The 19,460-nt window shown below is 47.6% G+C and overlaps 2 protein-coding genes across 2 annotated transcripts in view; one reads left to right on the top strand and one right to left on the bottom strand.

Moving 5' to 3' along the window:
• Positions 1–556: 556 nt before the first annotated feature.
• On the bottom strand, positions 557–1,207 carry LOC126212722 (keratin-associated protein 10-12-like). The gene has a single exon (XM_049940133.1). The coding sequence runs from the start codon at positions 1,205–1,207 to the stop codon at positions 557–559; it is 651 nt and encodes a 216-aa protein (XP_049796090.1).
• A 127-nt stretch (positions 1,208–1,334) lies between these two features.
• LOC126212723 (collagen alpha-1(III) chain-like) overlaps positions 1,335–19,460 on the top strand; it is a 199,866-nt gene continuing 181,740 nt past the window's right edge. Inside the window, exon 1 of the mRNA XM_049940134.1 lies at positions 1,335–1,688. Within this exon, the coding sequence (XP_049796091.1) occupies positions 1,335–1,688 (354 nt within the window). The remainder of the gene's footprint in view (positions 1,689–19,460) is intronic.

Consider the following 19,460-nt stretch of genomic DNA (forward strand, 5'->3'; position numbering starts at 1 on the left):
AGGACGGCACACCTTGCGGGGACGGCACACATCAGAGGACGGCACACCTTGCGGGGACGGCACACATCAGAGGACGGCACACCTTGCGGGGACGGCACACATCAGAGGACGGCACACCTTGCGGGGACGGCACACATCAGAGGACGGCACACCTTGCGGGGACGGCACACATCAGAGGACGGCACACCTTGCGGGGACGGCACACATCAGAGGACGGCACACCTTGCGGGGACGGCACACATCAGAGGACGGCACACCTTGCGGGGACGGCACACATCAGAGGACGGCACACCTTGCGGGGACGGCACACATCAGAGGACGGCACACCTTGCAGGGACGGCACACATCAGAGGACGGCACACCTTGCGGGGACGGCACACATCAGAGGATGGCACACCTCGCGGGGACGGCACACATCAGAGGACGGCACACCTCGCGGGGACGGCACACATCAGAGGACGGCACACCTCGCGGGGACGGCACACATCAGAGGACGGCACACCTCGCGGGGACGGCACACATCAGAGGACGGCACACCTTGCGGGGACGGCACACATCAGAGGACGGCACACCTCGCGGGGACGGCACACATCAGAGGACGGCACACCTCGCGGGGACGGCACACCTTGCGGGGACGGCACACCTTGCGGGGATGGCACACATTTGAGGACGGCACGCATCTGAGGACGGCACGCATCTGAGGACGGCACGCATCTGAGGACGGCACGCATCTGAGGACGGCACGCATCTGAGGACGGCACGCATCTGAGGACGGCACGCATCTGAGGACGGCACGCATCTGAGGACGGCACGCATCTGAGGACGGCACGCATCTGAGGACGGCACGCATCTGAGGACGGCACGCATCTGAGGACGGCACGCATCTGAGGACGGCACGCATCTGAGGACGGCACGCATCTGAGGACGGCACGCATCTGAGGACGGCACGCATCTGAGGACGGCACGCATCTGAGGACGGCACGCATCTGATGACGGCACGCATCTGAGGACGGCACGCATCTGAGGACGGCACGCATCTGAGGACGGCACGCATCTGAGGACGGCACGCATCTGAGGACGGCACGCATCTGAGGACGGCACGCATCTGAGGACGGCACGCATCTGAGGACGGCACGCATCTGAGGACGGCACGCATCTGAGGACGGCACGCATCTGAGGACGGCACGCATCTGAGGACGGCACACATCTGAGGACGGCACACATCTGAGGACGGCACACATCTGAGGACGGCACACATCTGAGGACGGCACACATCTGAGGACGGCACACATCTGAGGACGGCACACCGAGCAAAGAGGGCACACCGAGCAAAGATGGCACACCGAGCAAAGATGGCACACCAAGCAAAGTTGGCACACCAAGCAAAGATGGCACACCAAGCAAAGATGGCACACCAAGCAAAGATGGCACACCAAGCAAAGATGGCACACCAAGCAAAGATGGCACACCAAGCAAAGATGGCACACCAAGCAAAGATGGCACACCAAGCAAAGATGGCACACCAAGCAAAGATGGCACACCAAGCAAAGATGGCACACCAAGCAAAGATGGCACACCAAGCAAAGATGGCACACCAAGCAAAGATGGCACACCAAGCAAAGATGGCACACCAAGCAAAGATGGCACACCAAGCAAAGATGGCACACCAAGCAAAGATGGCACACCAAGCAAAGATGGCACACCAAGCAAAGATGGCACACCAAGCAAAGATGGCACACCAAGCAAAGATGGCACACCAAGCAAAGATGGCACACCAAGCAAAGATGGCACACCAAGCAAAGATGGCACACCAAGCAAAGATGGCACACCAAGCAAAGATGGCACACCAAGCAAAGATGGCACACCAAGCAAAGTTGGCACACCAAGCAAAGATGGCACACCAAGCAAAGATGGCACACCGTGCAAAGATGGCACACCGTGCAAAGATGGCACACCGTGCAAAGATGGCACACCGTGCAAAGATGGCACACCGTGCAAAGTTCGCACACCGTGCAAAGTTGGCACACCGTGCAAAGTTGGCACACCGTGCAAAGATGGCACACCTAGCTAAGATGGCACACCAAGCAAAGATGGCACACCAAGCAAAGATGGCACACCAAGCAAAGATGGCACACCAAGCAAAGATGGCACACCAAGCAAAGATGGCACACCAAGCAAAGATGGCACACCAAGCAAAGATGGCACACCAAGCAAAGATGGCACACCAAGCAAAGATGGCACACCAAGCAAAGATGGCACACCAAGCAAAGATGGCACACCAAGCAAAGATGGCACACCAAGGGAGGATGGCACACCAAGGGAGGATGGCACACCAAGGGAGGATGGCACACCAAGCGAGGATGGTACACCAAGTGAGGATGGTACACCAAGCGAGGATGGCACACCAAGCGAGGTTGGAACACCATGCGAGGATGGGACACCATGCGTGGATGGCACACCATGCGTGGATGGCACACCATGCGAGGATGGCACACCATGCGAGGATGGCACACCAAGCGAGGATGGCACACCAAGCGAGGATGGCACACCATGTGGGGATGGCACACCATGTGGGGATGGCACACCATGTGGGGATGGCACACCATGTGAGGTTGGCACACCATGTGAGGTTGGCACACCATGTGATGTTGGCACACCATGTGATGTTGGCACACCATGCGAGGATGGCACACCATGTGACCATGGTACACCATGCGAGAATGGCACACCATGTGAGAAGGCACACCATGTGAGAAGGCACACCATGCAGAGACAGCACACCTCACAAGCACTGCACACCTAGAGAAGGCAGCACACCTGTGAAGTTAGCATGCCATGTGAAGACAGGTCGCCCTGCAAAGATACCTTCACAACACAAGACACCAATAAAATTGCACACCTGCTGAGTACATCAAGCGTCAAGAAGATGGCAGATATGCAGAGGACAGCTCACTTTAGGCAGTCCGCACACCTTAAAGGGAGAGCACATGTTGGAATGAGAAGACATTTTATAAGGGAGGCACACCCTAAGAGGAGAGTATGCCTTGTAATGTTAGTACACTGTGTGGGGATAAGACAATATATGAAAATGGCATATTTTCTGAAAAATTATATGTTCCAATGACTGCACTCATTATGAGGTTAGCACATGTTGGCAGTACAGCTCACCATGTGGGGGACAGAATAATTTTCACGGGCAGCACAACCAGTGAAGACAGCTCACCTTGCACAGAATGCATACCCCTTGCAAGGACAAAACAGCCTGCAAGGAAAGGACATCTTTCGAGGACAACACACCTTGTGCAGCAGCATACTTTTTGAGGACCGCATATCTTATGAGAACAACAAATATTTTCAGGACCGTTAAACAAGCGAGGACAGGATACCATATTAAGGTACAACATGTTGGGAGGAAAAACACATTTTCTGAGAAGTGTATATTGTGCCATGCCATACGTGCTCACCTTGTGATGAGTATAAAACCTGTGAGGACAGTACAGCTTACATTGACAGCAGATATTGACACCGGCAATCCTCACAATGACAGAACACGTAGTTGTGTATCTGACCTTGTGAACATAGCATGCTTTTTGATGACAGCACAGCACACATTGCAAGGACAGCACACCTTGCGAGGGAAGCACACTGTCTGGGGACAGCACAATTTTCGAGGACAGCACAAGTTGCCAGTACTGCACAAGTTGTGAGTACAGCACAACTTGCGAGGACAGCACAGCTTGCAAGGACAGCACAGCTTGCAAGGACAGCACAGCTTGCAAGGACAGCACAGCTTGCAAGGACAGCACAGCTTGCGAGGACAGCACAGCTTGCGAGGACAGCACAGCTTGAGAGGACAGCACAGCTTGAGAGGACAGCACAGCTTGCGAGGACAGCACAGCTTGCGAGGACAGCACATCTTGCGAGGACAGCACAGCTTGCGAGGACAGCACAGCTTGCGAGGACAGCACAGCTTGCGAGGACAACAGACCTTGTGATTAACCATGTGGATGCCATAACTCTAGTACATTCAGTAACTGTTTCATTTGCAGCAACCTTTATGTATACAGTAACACTTGCATGTACAGATATACTGAAATAAATAGGAAGAACTTAACATTCAGCAGTTTTAGCTGATAGAACATGAGTAGTGTGTGCTGCAACTCTTGCATGCACAGTATCTCTAATGTACAGAGTAAGTTTTGCGTAAGCAGTCACCTCTCCATGCAAGGTATCTCTTGCAAGTTCAGTAGTAGATGCTTTTGCAGCTGAGTTGTGTGTAGTAATTACAGAACTTGAAAAGACTGCTTTGCTTGCATGCTGTAATGCAGAAAAAAAGAGATGGGGAGGAGAAAAAGCAGTATGTAGAAAGAAGGGGGGGAGTGTATGAGGAAAGTATGTTTGAGAGAGTTGAAGAGGATAGTAATATGGGGAAGGAGGAGAGGAGGAGAAGGAAGCCATGCTGAGAAGAGGGAGAATGTATGGGGCAGAGAGGAAACGACGGAGAGAAGTAAGGAAGGAACGAAAGTAACAGGTAATATAACTATAAAGTGAAAGGAGGAGGATAGAGAAAAGTAATATATATACATAGTGTGTAGATGGTATGTTTACTACAATTGAGAATACACAAAAACGCTGTATAGGCAGTGAAGTGGAGACTCAAAAGGAGAAAACAACCACTAAGTCTGTGGTGAGGCAAGAAGGAAGAACGTCCATAACATTAGGCGCTACTGAATAATAAAGTGGGGAAACCAAATTGTAGAATGGTAGTCGAGCAACATGGTGGTTAGAATAAAAGGCACTCGTCGGTGTGGTGCCTAATATCAGTCATGCTGTCCGTAAAGAAAACAGGAACGTACAGATCAAACACGTGCATCGAAATTCCCGACGATTGGAGCATTACAATAATCAGTACCATAAGCAGTGCTGTGTGGTGCAAATAACAAGTTGTCAGATAAGAATGAAGGGCAAGAAATCCACTGTAATACAGCAGATGAGAGACAGACGTACCAGTACTACTAGACATGCCTAATGCTGCATAAATCCACGCTGTCACTTGTGCCGCACATTCACATAACGTAGTGTTACAGATGAAGTGCCTGCCGAAAACGCGGAGGGATTTCTATAGACTGTAACAATAAAAAAAAAAGGAAAGTGTGAAGAGCGTGGGACACAGGGCAGCCGATACATTGTACGCCAAGGACGGAATGCGTCGGAAAGCGCGGTCCAGTATTGCGATAGGGGGAGTGGTGGTGGGGGGGGGGGTTTGGGGGCGCAAAATGCGGCCCGTCATTCGTCGGAATTCGCAGCTCGCGGCCGATATCTCGTGGTGCGATTCCAGGGATGAGCACAGCCACTCACAGTCGCCTGGAGGCGCCATAAAATTTTGACTGTTCAGACTCAGCACTTTGATATCGACATGGCGAACATCCATGTTCAGCTATTTGCTTCCAGGCTGCACTTCCTGAGTTAGCAGGCTTCAATGTAATATTGTTGCAACCCTAGCCTCCCGACTGAGAAAGCAAAACAGAAATTTACAGATCACACACACACACAAATCGTCGCAATTGGGCTGCATTAAAGTAATTGGAGCATTACATAATAATTAAATCACAAGCAGTGCTGTGTGGCAGCAGTGAAAGGTTGTCCAGAAGGAAATCAACGGGGAAAAAAAATCCGCTGTAATACACGCCATCAGAGGCGGGGGTGGCACGCCTGCTAATACAATTAACGGCGACTATTTTAATTGCTGCTTGGGGGCTGGTGTGTCTGATGGCTTGGCAGCGCACATACTGCTTCCTTACTTGCTTCCCAACTTAACAAGCGAAGTCGCAAACAAGTTATTTCAACAGGAACATTTGTATCGCCGGTGTAGTTTGTGGCCGGTTTTGTTTGTGGGGGGGGGGGGCGGGGGAGGGTGAGTGTACAATCTTAAAACTTTGACACCGCCAAGCGACCACCGTCCTCAGTACGTCATAAAAATTTCAGCTCGATACGACCTCACTGTCCCAGGCAAAAACGCTCTCAAAGACGCAAATACAAACCGAAAAACGGATTACACAAACTCGCGCAAAAGCTACTTTTTCGTCACATGTACTTACATATTAAACACTTTCCGTTACTCTACACTCATTCCACTGTGGAAACTAGTATTTTTTTACGTCGCCAAACGGTCCTATATCAAAGCAAACTACGCGTACTGGGCCAGGCGGCGCGGCGCGTCTGCGCACTTCGTGTTTCAAAACACGCTGCATAAACGTCCGTAACTCCTCGATGCCTTCACTTACAATCTTAAAACTTTGACACCGCCAAGCGACCACCGTCCTCAGTACGTCATAAAAATTTCAGCCCGATACGACCTCACTGTCCCAGAGAAAAACGCACTCAAAGACGCAAATACAAACCGAAAAGATATACGGATTACACAAACTCGCGCAAAAGCTACTTTTTCGTCACATGTACTTACATATTAAACACTTTCCGTTACTCTTCACTCATTCCACTGTGGAAACTAGTATTTTTTTACGTCGCCAAACGGTCCTATATCAAAGCAAACTACGCGTACTGGGCCAGGCGGCGCGGCGCGTCTGCGCACTTCGTGTTTCAAAACACGCTGCATAAACGTCCGTAACTCCTCGATGCCTTCACTTACAATCTTAAAACTTTGACACCGCCAAGCGACCACCGTCCTCAGTACGTCATAAAAATTTCAGCTCGATACGACCTCACTGTCCCAGGCAAAAACGCTCTCAAAGACGCAAATACAAACCGAAAAACGGATTACACAAACTCGCGCAAAAGCTACTTTTTCGTCACATGTACTTACATATTAAACACTTTCCGTTACTCTACACTCATTCCACTGTGGAAACTAGTATTTTTTTACGTCGCCAAACGGTCCTATATCAAAGCAAACTACGCGTACTGGGCCAGGCGGCGCGGCGCGTCTGCGCACTTCGTGTTTCAAAACACGCTGCATAAACGTCCGTAACTCCTCGATGCCTTCACTTACAATCTTAAAACTTTGACACCGCCAAGCGACCACCGTCCTCAGTACGTCATAAAAATTTCAGCTCGATACGACCTCACTGTCCCAGGCAAAAACGCTCTCAAAGACGCAAATACAAACCGAAAAACGGATTACACAAACTCGCGCAAAAGCTACTTTTTCGTCACATGTACTTACATATTAAACACTTTCCGTTACTCTACACTCATTCCACTGTGGAAACTAGTATTTTTTTACGTCGCCAAACGGTCCTATATCAAAGCAAACTACGCGTACTGGGCCAGGCGGCGCGGCGCGTCTGCGCACTTCGTGTTTCAAAACACGCTGCATAAACGTCCGTAACTCCTCGATGCCTTCACTTACAATCTTAAAACTTTGACACCGCCAAGCGACCACCGTCCTCAGTACGTCATAAAAATTTCAGCCCGATACGACCTCACTGTCCCAGAGAAAAACGCACTCAAAGACGCAAATACAAACCGAAAAGATATACGGATTACACAAACTCGCGCAAAAGCTACTTTTTCGTCACATGTACTTACATATTAAACACTTTCCGTTACTCTTCACTCATTCCACTGTGGAAACTAGTATTTTTTTACGTCGCCAAACGGTCCTATATCAAAGCAAACTACGCGTACTGGGCCAGGCGGCGCGGCGCGTCTGCGCACTTCGTGTTTCAAAACACGCTGCATAAACGTCCGTAACTCCTCGATGCCTTCACTTACAATCTTAAAACTTTGACACCGCCAAGCGACCACCGTCCTCAGTACGTCATAAAAATTTCAGCTCGATACGACCTCACTGTCCCAGGCAAAAACGCTCTCAAAGACGCAAATACAAACCGAAAAACGGATTACACAAACTCGCGCAAAAGCTACTTTTTCGTCACATGTACTTACATATTAAACACTTTCCGTTACTCTACACTCATTCCACTGTGGAAACTAGTATTTTTTTACGTCGCCAAACGGTCCTATATCAAAGCAAACTACGCGTACTGGGCCAGGCGGCGCGGCGCGTCTGCGCACTTCGTGTTTCAAAACACGCTGCATAAACGTCCGTAACTCCTCGATGCCTTCACTTACAATCTTAAAACTTTGACACCGCCAAGCGACCACCGTCCTCAGTACGTCATAAAAATTTCAGCTCGATACGACCTCACTGTCCCAGGCAAAAACGCTCTCAAAGACGCAAATACAAACCGAAAAACGGATTACACAAACTCGCGCAAAAGCTACTTTTTCGTCACATGTACTTACATATTAAACACTTTCCGTTACTCTACACTCATTCCACTGTGGAAACTAGTATTTTTTTACGTCGCCAAACGGTCCTATATCAAAGCAAACTACGCGTACTGGGCCAGGCGGCGCGGCGCGTCTGCGCACTTCGTGTTTCAAAACACGCTGCATAAACGTCCGTAACTCCTCGATGCCTTCACTTACAATCTTAAAACTTTGACACCGCCAAGCGACCACCGTCCTCAGTACGTCATAAAAATTTCAGCCCGATACGACCTCACTGTCCCAGAGAAAAACGCACTCAAAGACGCAAATACAAACCGAAAAGATATACGGATTACACAAACTCGCGCAAAAGCTACTTTTTCGTCACATGTACTTACATATTAAACACTTTCCGTTACTCTTCACTCATTCCACTGTGGAAACTAGTATTTTTTTACGTCGCCAAACGGTCCTATATCAAAGCAAACTACGCGTACTGGGCCAGGCGGCGCGGCGCGTCTGCGCACTTCGTGTTTCAAAACACGCTGCATAAACGTCCGTAACTCCTCGATGCCTTCACTTACAATCTTAAAACTTTGACACCGCCAAGCGACCACCGTCCTCAGTACGTCATAAAAATTTCAGCTCGATACGACCTCACTGTCCCAGGCAAAAACGCTCTCAAAGACGCAAATACAAACCGAAAAACGGATTACACAAACTCGCGCAAAAGCTACTTTTTCGTCACATGTACTTACATATTAAACACTTTCCGTTACTCTACACTCATTCCACTGTGGAAACTAGTATTTTTTTACGTCGCCAAACGGTCCTATATCAAAGCAAACTACGCGTACTGGGCCAGGCGGCGCGGCGCGTCTGCGCACTTCGTGTTTCAAAACACGCTGCATAAACGTCCGTAACTCCTCGATGCCTTCACTTACAATCTTAAAACTTTGACACCGCCAAGCGACCACCGTCCTCAGTACGTCATAAAAATTTCAGCTCGATACGACCTCACTGTCCCAGGCAAAAACGCTCTCAAAGACGCAAATACAAACCGAAAAACGGATTACACAAACTCGCGCAAAAGCTACTTTTTCGTCACATGTACTTACATATTAAACACTTTCCGTTACTCTACACTCATTCCACTGTGGAAACTAGTATTTTTTTACGTCGCCAAACGGTCCTATATCAAAGCAAACTACGCGTACTGGGCCAGGCGGCGCGGCGCGTCTGCGCACTTCGTGTTTCAAAACACGCTGCATAAACGTCCGTAACTCCTCGATGCGTTCACTTACAATCTTAAAACTTTGACACCGCCAAGCGACCACCGTCCTCAGTACGTCATAAAAATTTCAGCCCGATACGACCTCACTGTCCCAGAGAAAAACGCACTCAAAGACGCAAATACAAACCGAAAAGATATACGGATTACACAAACTCGCGCAAAAGCTACTTTTTCGTCACATGTACTTACATATTAAACACTTTCCGTTACTCTTCACTCATTCCACTGTGGAAACTAGTATTTTTTTACGTCGCCAAACGGTCCTATATCAAAGCAAACTACGCGTACTGGGCCAGGCGGCGCGGCGCGTCTGCGCACTTCGTGTTTCAAAACACGCTGCATAAACGTCCGTAACTCCTCGATGCCTTCACTTACAATCTTAAAACTTTGACACCGCCAAGCGACCACCGTCCTCAGTACGTCATAAAAATTTCAGCTCGATACGACCTCACTGTCCCAGGCAAAAACGCTCTCAAAGACGCAAATACAAACCGAAAAACGGATTACACAAACTCGCGCAAAAGCTACTTTTTCGTCACATGTACTTACATATTAAACACTTTCCGTTACTCTACACTCATTCCACTGTGGAAACTAGTATTTTTTTACGTCGCCAAACGGTCCTATATCAAAGCAAACTACGCGTACTGGGCCAGGCGGCGCGGCGCGTCTGCGCACTTCGTGTTTCAAAACACGCTGCATAAACGTCCGTAACTCCTCGATGCCTTCACTTACAATCTTAAAACTTTGACACCGCCAAGCGACCACCGTCCTCAGTACGTCATAAAAATTTCAGCTCGATACGACCTCACTGTCCCAGGCAAAAACGCTCTCAAAGACGCAAATACAAACCGAAAAACGGATTACACAAACTCGCGCAAAAGCTACTTTTTCGTCACATGTACTTACATATTAAACACTTTCCGTTACTCTACACTCATTCCACTGTGGAAACTAGTATTTTTTTACGTCGCCAAACGGTCCTATATCAAAGCAAACTACGCGTACTGGGCCAGGCGGCGCGGCGCGTCTGCGCACTTCGTGTTTCAAAACACGCTGCATAAACGTCCGTAACTCCTCGATGCCTTCACTTACAATCTTAAAACTTTGACACCGCCAAGCGACCACCGTCCTCAGTACGTCATAAAAATTTCAGCCCGATACGACCTCACTGTCCCAGAGAAAAACGCACTCAAAGACGCAAATACAAACCGAAAAGATATACGGATTACACAAACTCGCGCAAAAGCTACTTTTTCGTCACATGTACTTACATATTAAACACTTTCCGTTACTCTTCACTCATTCCACTGTGGAAACTAGTATTTTTTTACGTCGCCAAACGGTCCTATATCAAAGCAAACTACGCGTACTGGGCCAGGCGGCGCGGCGCGTCTGCGCACTTCGTGTTTCAAAACACGCTGCATAAACGTCCGTAACTCCTCGATGCCTTCACTTACAATCTTAAAACTTTGACACCGCCAAGCGACCACCGTCCTCAGTACGTCATAAAAATTTCAGCTCGATACGACCTCACTGTCCCAGGCAAAAACGCTCTCAAAGACGCAAATACAAACCGAAAAACGGATTACACAAACTCGCGCAAAAGCTACTTTTTCGTCACATGTACTTACATATTAAACACTTTCCGTTACTCTACACTCATTCCACTGTGGAAACTAGTATTTTTTTACGTCGCCAAACGGTCCTATATCAAAGCAAACTACGCGTACTGGGCCAGGCGGCGCGGCGCGTCTGCGCACTTCGTGTTTCAAAACACGCTGCATAAACGTCCGTAACTCCTCGATGCCTTCACTTACAATCTTAAAACTTTGACACCGCCAAGCGACCACCGTCCTCAGTACGTCATAAAAATTTCAGCTCGATACGACCTCACTGTCCCAGGCAAAAACGCTCTCAAAGACGCAAATACAAACCGAAAAACGGATTACACAAACTCGCGCAAAAGCTACTTTTTCGTCACATGTACTTACATATTAAACACTTTCCGTTACTCTACACTCATTCCACTGTGGAAACTAGTATTTTTTTACGTCGCCAAACGGTCCTATATCAAAGCAAACTACGCGTACTGGGCCAGGCGGCGCGGCGCGTCTGCGCACTTCGTGTTTCAAAACACGCTGCATAAACGTCCGTAACTCCTCGATGCCTTCACTTACAATCTTAAAACTTTGACACCGCCAAGCGACCACCGTCCTCAGTACGTCATAAAAATTTCAGCCCGATACGACCTCACTGTCCCAGAGAAAAACGCACTCAAAGACGCAAATACAAACCGAAAAGATATACGGATTACACAAACTCGCGCAAAAGCTACTTTTTCGTCACATGTACTTACATATTAAACACTTTCCGTTACTCTTCACTCATTCCACTGTGGAAACTAGTATTTTTTTACGTCGCCAAACGGTCCTATATCAAAGCAAACTACGCGTACTGGGCCAGGCGGCGCGGCGCGTCTGCGCACTTCGTGTTTCAAAACACGCTGCATAAACGTCCGTAACTCCTCGATGCCTTCACTTACAATCTTAAAACTTTGACACCGCCAAGCGACCACCGTCCTCAGTACGTCATAAAAATTTCAGCTCGATACGACCTCACTGTCCCAGGCAAAAACGCTCTCAAAGACGCAAATACAAACCGAAAAACGGATTACACAAACTCGCGCAAAAGCTACTTTTTCGTCACATGTACTTACATATTAAACACTTTCCGTTACTCTACACTCATTCCACTGTGGAAACTAGTATTTTTTTACGTCGCCAAACGGTCCTATATCAAAGCAAACTACGCGTACTGGGCCAGGCGGCGCGGCGCGTCTGCGCACTTCGTGTTTCAAAACACGCTGCATAAACGTCCGTAACTCCTCGATGCCTTCACTTACAATCTTAAAACTTTGACACCGCCAAGCGACCACCGTCCTCAGTACGTCATAAAAATTTCAGCTCGATACGACCTCACTGTCCCAGGCAAAAACGCTCTCAAAGACGCAAATACAAACCGAAAAACGGATTACACAAACTCGCGCAAAAGCTACTTTTTCGTCACATGTACTTACATATTAAACACTTTCCGTTACTCTACACTCATTCCACTGTGGAAACTAGTATTTTTTTACGTCGCCAAACGGTCCTATATCAAAGCAAACTACGCGTACTGGGCCAGGCGGCGCGGCGCGTCTGCGCACTTCGTGTTTCAAAACACGCTGCATAAACGTCCGTAACTCCTCGATGCCTTCACTTACAATCTTAAAACTTTGACACCGCCAAGCGACCACCGTCCTCAGTACGTCATAAAAATTTCAGCCCGATACGACCTCACTGTCCCAGAGAAAAACGCACTCAAAGACGCAAATACAAACCGAAAAGATATACGGATTACACAAACTCGCGCAAAAGCTACTTTTTCGTCACATGTACTTACATATTAAACACTTTCCGTTACTCTTCACTCATTCCACTGTGGAAACTAGTATTTTTTTACGTCGCCAAACGGTCCTATATCAAAGCAAACTACGCGTACTGGGCCAGGCGGCGCGGCGCGTCTGCGCACTTCGTGTTTCAAAACACGCTGCATAAACGTCCGTAACTCCTCGATGCCTTCACTTACAATCTTAAAACTTTGACACCGCCAAGCGACCACCGTCCTCAGTACGTCATAAAAATTTCAGCTCGATACGACCTCACTGTCCCAGGCAAAAACGCTCTCAAAGACGCAAATACAAACCGAAAAACGGATTACACAAACTCGCGCAAAAGCTACTTTTTCGTCACATGTACTTACATATTAAACACTTTCCGTTACTCTACACTCATTCCACTGTGGAAACTAGTATTTTTTTACGTCGCCAAACGGTCCTATATCAAAGCAAACTACGCGTACTGGGCCAGGCGGCGCGGCGCGTCTGCGCACTTCGTGTTTCAAAACACGCTGCATAAACGTCCGTAACTCCTCGATGCCTTCACTTACAATCTTAAAACTTTGACACCGCCAAGCGACCACCGTCCTCAGTACGTCATAAAAATTTCAGCCCGATACGACCTCACTGTCCCAGAGAAAAACGCACTCAAAGACGCAAATACAAACCGAAAAGATATACGGATTACACAAACTCGCGCAAAAGCTACTTTTTCGTCACATGTACTTACATATTAAACACTTTCCGTTACTCTTCACTCATTCCACTGTGGAAACTAGTATTTTTTTACGTCGCCAAACGGTCCTATATCAAAGCAAACTACGCGTACTGGGCCAGGCGGCGCGGCGCGTCTGCGCACTTCGTGTTTCAAAACACGCTGCATAAACGTCCGTAACTCCTCGATGCCTTCACTTACAATCTTAAAACTTTGACACCGCCAAGCGACCACCGTCCTCAGTACGTCATAAAAATTTCAGCTCGATACGACCTCACTGTCCCAGGCAAAAACGCTCTCAAAGACGCAAATACAAACCGAAAAACGGATTACACAAACTCGCGCAAAAGCTACTTTTTCGTCACATGTACTTACATATTAAACACTTTCCGTTACTCTACACTCATTCCACTGTGGAAACTAGTATTTTTTTACGTCGCCAAACGGTCCTATATCAAAGCAAACTACGCGTACTGGGCCAGGCGGCGCGGCGCGTCTGCGCACTTCGTGTTTCAAAACACGCTGCATAAACGTCCGTAACTCCTCGATGCCTTCACTTACAATCTTAAAACTTTGACACCGCCAAGCGACCACCGTCCTCAGTACGTCATAAAAATTTCAGCTCGATACGACCTCACTGTCCCAGGCAAAAACGCTCTCAAAGACGCAAATACAAACCGAAAAACGGATTACACAAACTCGCGCAAAAGCTACTTTTTCGTCACATGTACTTACATATTAAACACTTTCCGTTACTCTACACTCATTCCACTGTGGAAACTAGTATTTTTTTACGTCGCCAAACGGTCCTATATCAAAGCAAACTACGCGTACTGGGCCAGGCGGCGCGGCGCGTCTGCGCACTTCGTGTTTCAAAACACGCTGCATAAACGTCCGTAACTCCTCGATGCCTTCACTTACAATCTTAAAACTTTGACACCGCCAAGCGACCACCGTCCTCAGTACGTCATAAAAATTTCAGCTCGATACGACCTCACTGTCCCAGGCAAAAACGCTCTCAAAGACGCAAATACAAACCGAAAAACGGATTACACAAACTCGCGCAAAAGCTACTTTTTCGTCACATGTACTTACATATTAAACACTTTCCGTTACTCTACACTCATTCCACTGTGGAAACTAGTATTTTTTTACGTCGCCAAACGGTCCTATATCAAAGCAAACTACGCGTACTGGGCCAGGCGGCGCGGCGCGTCTGCGCACTTCGTGTTTCAAAACACGCTGCATAAACGTCCGTAACTCCTCGATGCCTTCACTTACAATCTTAAAACTTTGACACCGCCAAGCGACCACCGTCCTCAGTACGTCATAAAAATTTCAGCCCGATACGACCTCACTGTCCCAGAGAAAAACGCACTCAAAGACGCAAATACAAACCGAAAAGATATACGGATTACACAAACTCGCGCAAAAGCTACTTTTTCGTCACATGTACTTACATATTAAACACTTTCCGTTACTCTTCACTCATTCCACTGTGGAAACTAGTATTTTTTTACGTCGCCAAACGGTCCTATATCAAAGCAAACTACGCGTACTGGGCCAGGCGGCGCGGCGCGTCTGCGCACTTCGTGTTTCAAAACACGCTGCATAAACGTCCGTAACTCCTCGATGCCTTCACTTACAATCTTAAAACTTTGACACCGCCAAGCGACCACCGTCCTCAGTACGTCATAAAAATTTCAGCTCGATACGACCTCACTGTCCCAGGCAAAAACGCTCTCAAAGACGCAAATACAAACCGAAAAACGGATTACACAAACTCGCGCAAAAGCTACTTTTTCGTCACATGTACTTACATATTAAACACTTTCCGTTACTCTACACTCATTCCACTGTGGAAACTAGTATTTTTTTACGTCGCCAAACGGTCCTATATCAAAGCAAACTACGCGTACTGGGCCAGGCGGCGCGGCGCGTCTGCGCACTTCGTGTTTCAAAACACGCTGCATAAACGTCCGTAACTCCTCGATGCCTTCACTTACAATCTTAAAACTTTGACACCGCCAAGCGACCACCGTCCTCAGTACGTCATAAAAATTTCAGCTCGATACGACCTCACTGTCCCAGGCAAAAACGCTCTCAAAGACGCAAATACAAACCGAAAAACGGATTACACAAACTCGCGCAAAAGCTACTTTTTCGTCACATGTACTTACATATTAAACACTTTCCGTTACTCTACACTCATTCCACTGTGGAAACTAGTATTTTTTTACGTCGCCAAACGGTCCTATATCAAAGCAAACTACGCGTACTGGGCCAGGCGGCGCGGCGCGTCTGCGCACTTCGTGTTTCAAAACACGCTGCATAAACGTCCGTAACTCCTCGATGCCTTCACTTACAATCTTAAAACTTTGACACCGCCAAGCGACCACCGTCCTCAGTACGTCATAAAAATTTCAGCTCGATACGACCTCACTGTCCCAGGCAAAAACGCTCTCAAAGACGCAAATACAAACCGAAAAACGGATTACACAAACTCGCGCAAAAGCTACTTTTTCGTCACATGTACTTACATATTAAACACTTTCCGTTACTCTACACTCATTCCACTGTGGAAACTAGTATTTTTTTACGTCGCCAAACGGTCCTATATCAAAGCAAACTACGCGTACTGGGCCAGGCGGCGCGGCGCGTCTGCGCACTTCGTGTTTCAAAACACGCTGCATAAACGTCCGTAACTCCTCGATGCCTTCACTTACAATCTTAAAACTTTGACACCGCCAAGCGACCACCGTCCTCAGTACGTCATAAAAATTTCAGCCCGATACGACCTCACTGTCCCAGAGAAAAACGCACTCAAAGACGCAAATACAAACCGAAAAGATATACGGATTACACAAACTCGCGCAAAAGCTACTTTTTCGTCACATGTACTTACATATTAAACACTTTCCGTTACTCTTCACTCATTCCACTGTGGAAACTAGTATTTTTTTACGTCGCCAAACGGTCCTATATCAAAGCAAACTACGCGTACTGGGCCAGGCGGCGCGGCGCGTCTGCGCACTTCGTGTTTCAAAACACGCTGCATAAACGTCCGTAACTCCTCGATGCCTTCACTTACAATCTTAAAACTTTGACACCGCCAAGCGACCACCGTCCTCAGTACGTCATAAAAATTTCAGCTCGATACGACCTCACTGTCCCAGGCAAAAACGCTCTCAAAGACGCAAATACAAACCGAAAAACGGATTACACAAACTCGCGCAAAAGCTACTTTTTCGTCACATGTACTTACATATTAAACACTTTCCGTTACTCTACACTCATTCCACTGTGGAAACTAGTATTTTTTTACGTCGCCAAACGGTCCTATATCAAAGCAAACTACGCGTACTGGGCCAGGCGGCGCGGCGCGTCTGCGCACTTCGTGTTTCAAAACACGCTGCATAAACGTCCGTAACTCCTCGATGCCTTCACTTACAATCTTAAAACTTTGACACCGCCAAGCGACCACCGTCCTCAGTACGTCATAAAAATTTCAGCTCGATACGACCTCACTGTCCCAGGCAAAAACGCTCTCAAAGACGCAAATACAAACCGAAAAACGGATTACACAAACTCGCGCAAAAGCTACTTTTTCGTCACATGTACTTACATATTAAACACTTTCCGTTACTCTACACTCATTCCACTGTGGAAACTAGTATTTTTTTACGTCGCCAAACGGTCCTATATCAAAGCAAACTACGCGTACTGGGCCAGGCGGCGCGGCGCGTCTGCGCACTTCGTGTTTCAAAACACGCTGCATAAACGTCCGTAACTCCTCGATGCCTTCACTTACAATCTTAAAACTTTGACACCGCCAAGCGACCACCGTCCTCAGTACGTCATAAAAATTTCAGCCCGATACGACCTCACTGTCCCAGAGAAAAACGCACTCAAAGACGCAAATACAAACCGAAAAGATATACGGATTACACAAACTCGCGCAAAAGCTACTTTTTCGTCACATGTACTTACATATTAAACACTTTCCGTTACTCTTCACTCATTCCACTGTGGAAACTAGTATTTTTTTACGTCGCCAAACGGTCCTATATCAAAGCAAACTACGCGTACTGGGCCAGGCGGCGCGGCGCGTCTGCGCACTTCGTGTTTCAAAACACGCTGCATAAACGTCCGTAACTCCTCGATGCCTTCACTTACAATCTTAAAACTTTGACACCGCCAAGCGACCACCGTCCTCAGTACGTCATAAAAATTTCAGCTCGATACGACCTCACTGTCCCAGGCAAAAACGCTCTCAAAGACGCAAATACAAACCGAAAAACGGATTACACAAACTCGCGCAAAAGCTACTTTTTCGTCACATGTACTTACATATTAAACACTTTCCGTTACTCTACACTCATTCCACTGTGGAAACTAGTATTTTTTTACGTCGCCAAACGGTCCTATATCAAAGCAAACTACGCGTACTGGGCCAGGCGGCGCGGCGCGTCTGCGCACTTCGTGTTTCAAAACACGCTGCATAAACGTCCGTAACTCCTCGATGCCTTCACTTACAATCTTAAAACTTTGACACCGCCAAGCGACCACCGTCCTCAGTACGTCATAAAAATTTCAGCCCGATACGACCTCACTGTCCCAGAGAAAAACGCACTCAAAGACGCAAATACAAACCGAAAAGATATACGGATTACACAAACTCGCGCAAAAGCTACTTTTTCGTCACATGTACTTACATATTAAACACTTTCCGTTACTCTTCACTCATTCCACTGTGGAAACTAGTATTTTTTTACGTCGCCAAACGGTCCTATATCAAAGCAAACTACGCGTACTGGGCCAGGCGGCGCGGCGCGTCTGCGCACTTCGTGTTTCAAAACACGCTGCATAAACGTCCGTAACTCCTCGATGCCTTCACTTACAATCTTAAAACTTTGACACCGCCAAGCGACCACCGTCCTCAGTACGTCATAAAAATTTCAGCTCGATACGACCTCACTGTCCCAGGCAAAAACGCTCTCAAAGACGCAAATACAAACCGAAAAACGGATTACACAAACTCGCGCAAAAGCTACTTTTTCGTCACATGTACTTACATATTAAACACTTTCCGTTACTCTACACTCATTCCACTGTGGAAACTAGTATTTTTTTACGTCGCCAAACGGTCCTATATCAAAGCAAACTACGCGTACTGGGCCAGGCGGCGCGGCGCGTCTGCGCACTTCGTGTTTCAAAACACGCTGCATAAACGTCCGTAACTCCTCGATGCCTTCACTTACAATCTTAAAACTTTGACACCGCCAAGCGACCACCGTCCTCAGTACGTCATAAAAATTTCAGCTCGATACGACCTCACTGTCCCAGGCAAAAACGCTCTCAAAGACGCAAATACAAACCGAAAAACGGATTACACAAACTCGCGCAAAAGCTACTTTTTCGTCACATGTACTTACATATTAAACACTTTCCGTTACTCTACACTCATTCCACTGTGGAAACTAGTATTTTTTTACGTCGCCAAACGGTCCTATATCAAAGCAAACTACGCGTACTGGGCCAGGCGGCGCGGCGCGTCTGCGCACTTCGTGTTTCAAAACACGCTGCATAAACGTCCGTAACTCCTCGATGCCTTCACTTACAATCTTAAAACTTTGACACCGCCAAGCGACCACCGTCCTCAGTACGTCATAAAAATTTCAGCCCGATACGACCTCACTGTCCCAGAGAAAAACGCACTCAAAGACGCAAATACAAACCGAAAAGATATACGGATTACACAAACTCGCGCAAAAGCT

The sequence above is a fragment of the Schistocerca nitens genome, chromosome 11 (assembly GCF_023898315.1).
Source record: "Schistocerca nitens isolate TAMUIC-IGC-003100 chromosome 11, iqSchNite1.1, whole genome shotgun sequence".
NCBI classification, from domain to species: domain Eukaryota; kingdom Metazoa; phylum Arthropoda; class Insecta; order Orthoptera; family Acrididae; genus Schistocerca; species Schistocerca nitens.

Bases quoted from the DNA above. Each gene is read 5' to 3' on its own strand.
- LOC126212722 (XM_049940133.1), bottom strand. From the start codon at position 1,207: ATGTGTGCCGTCCTCAGATGCGTGCCGTCCTCAGATGCGTGCCGTCCT.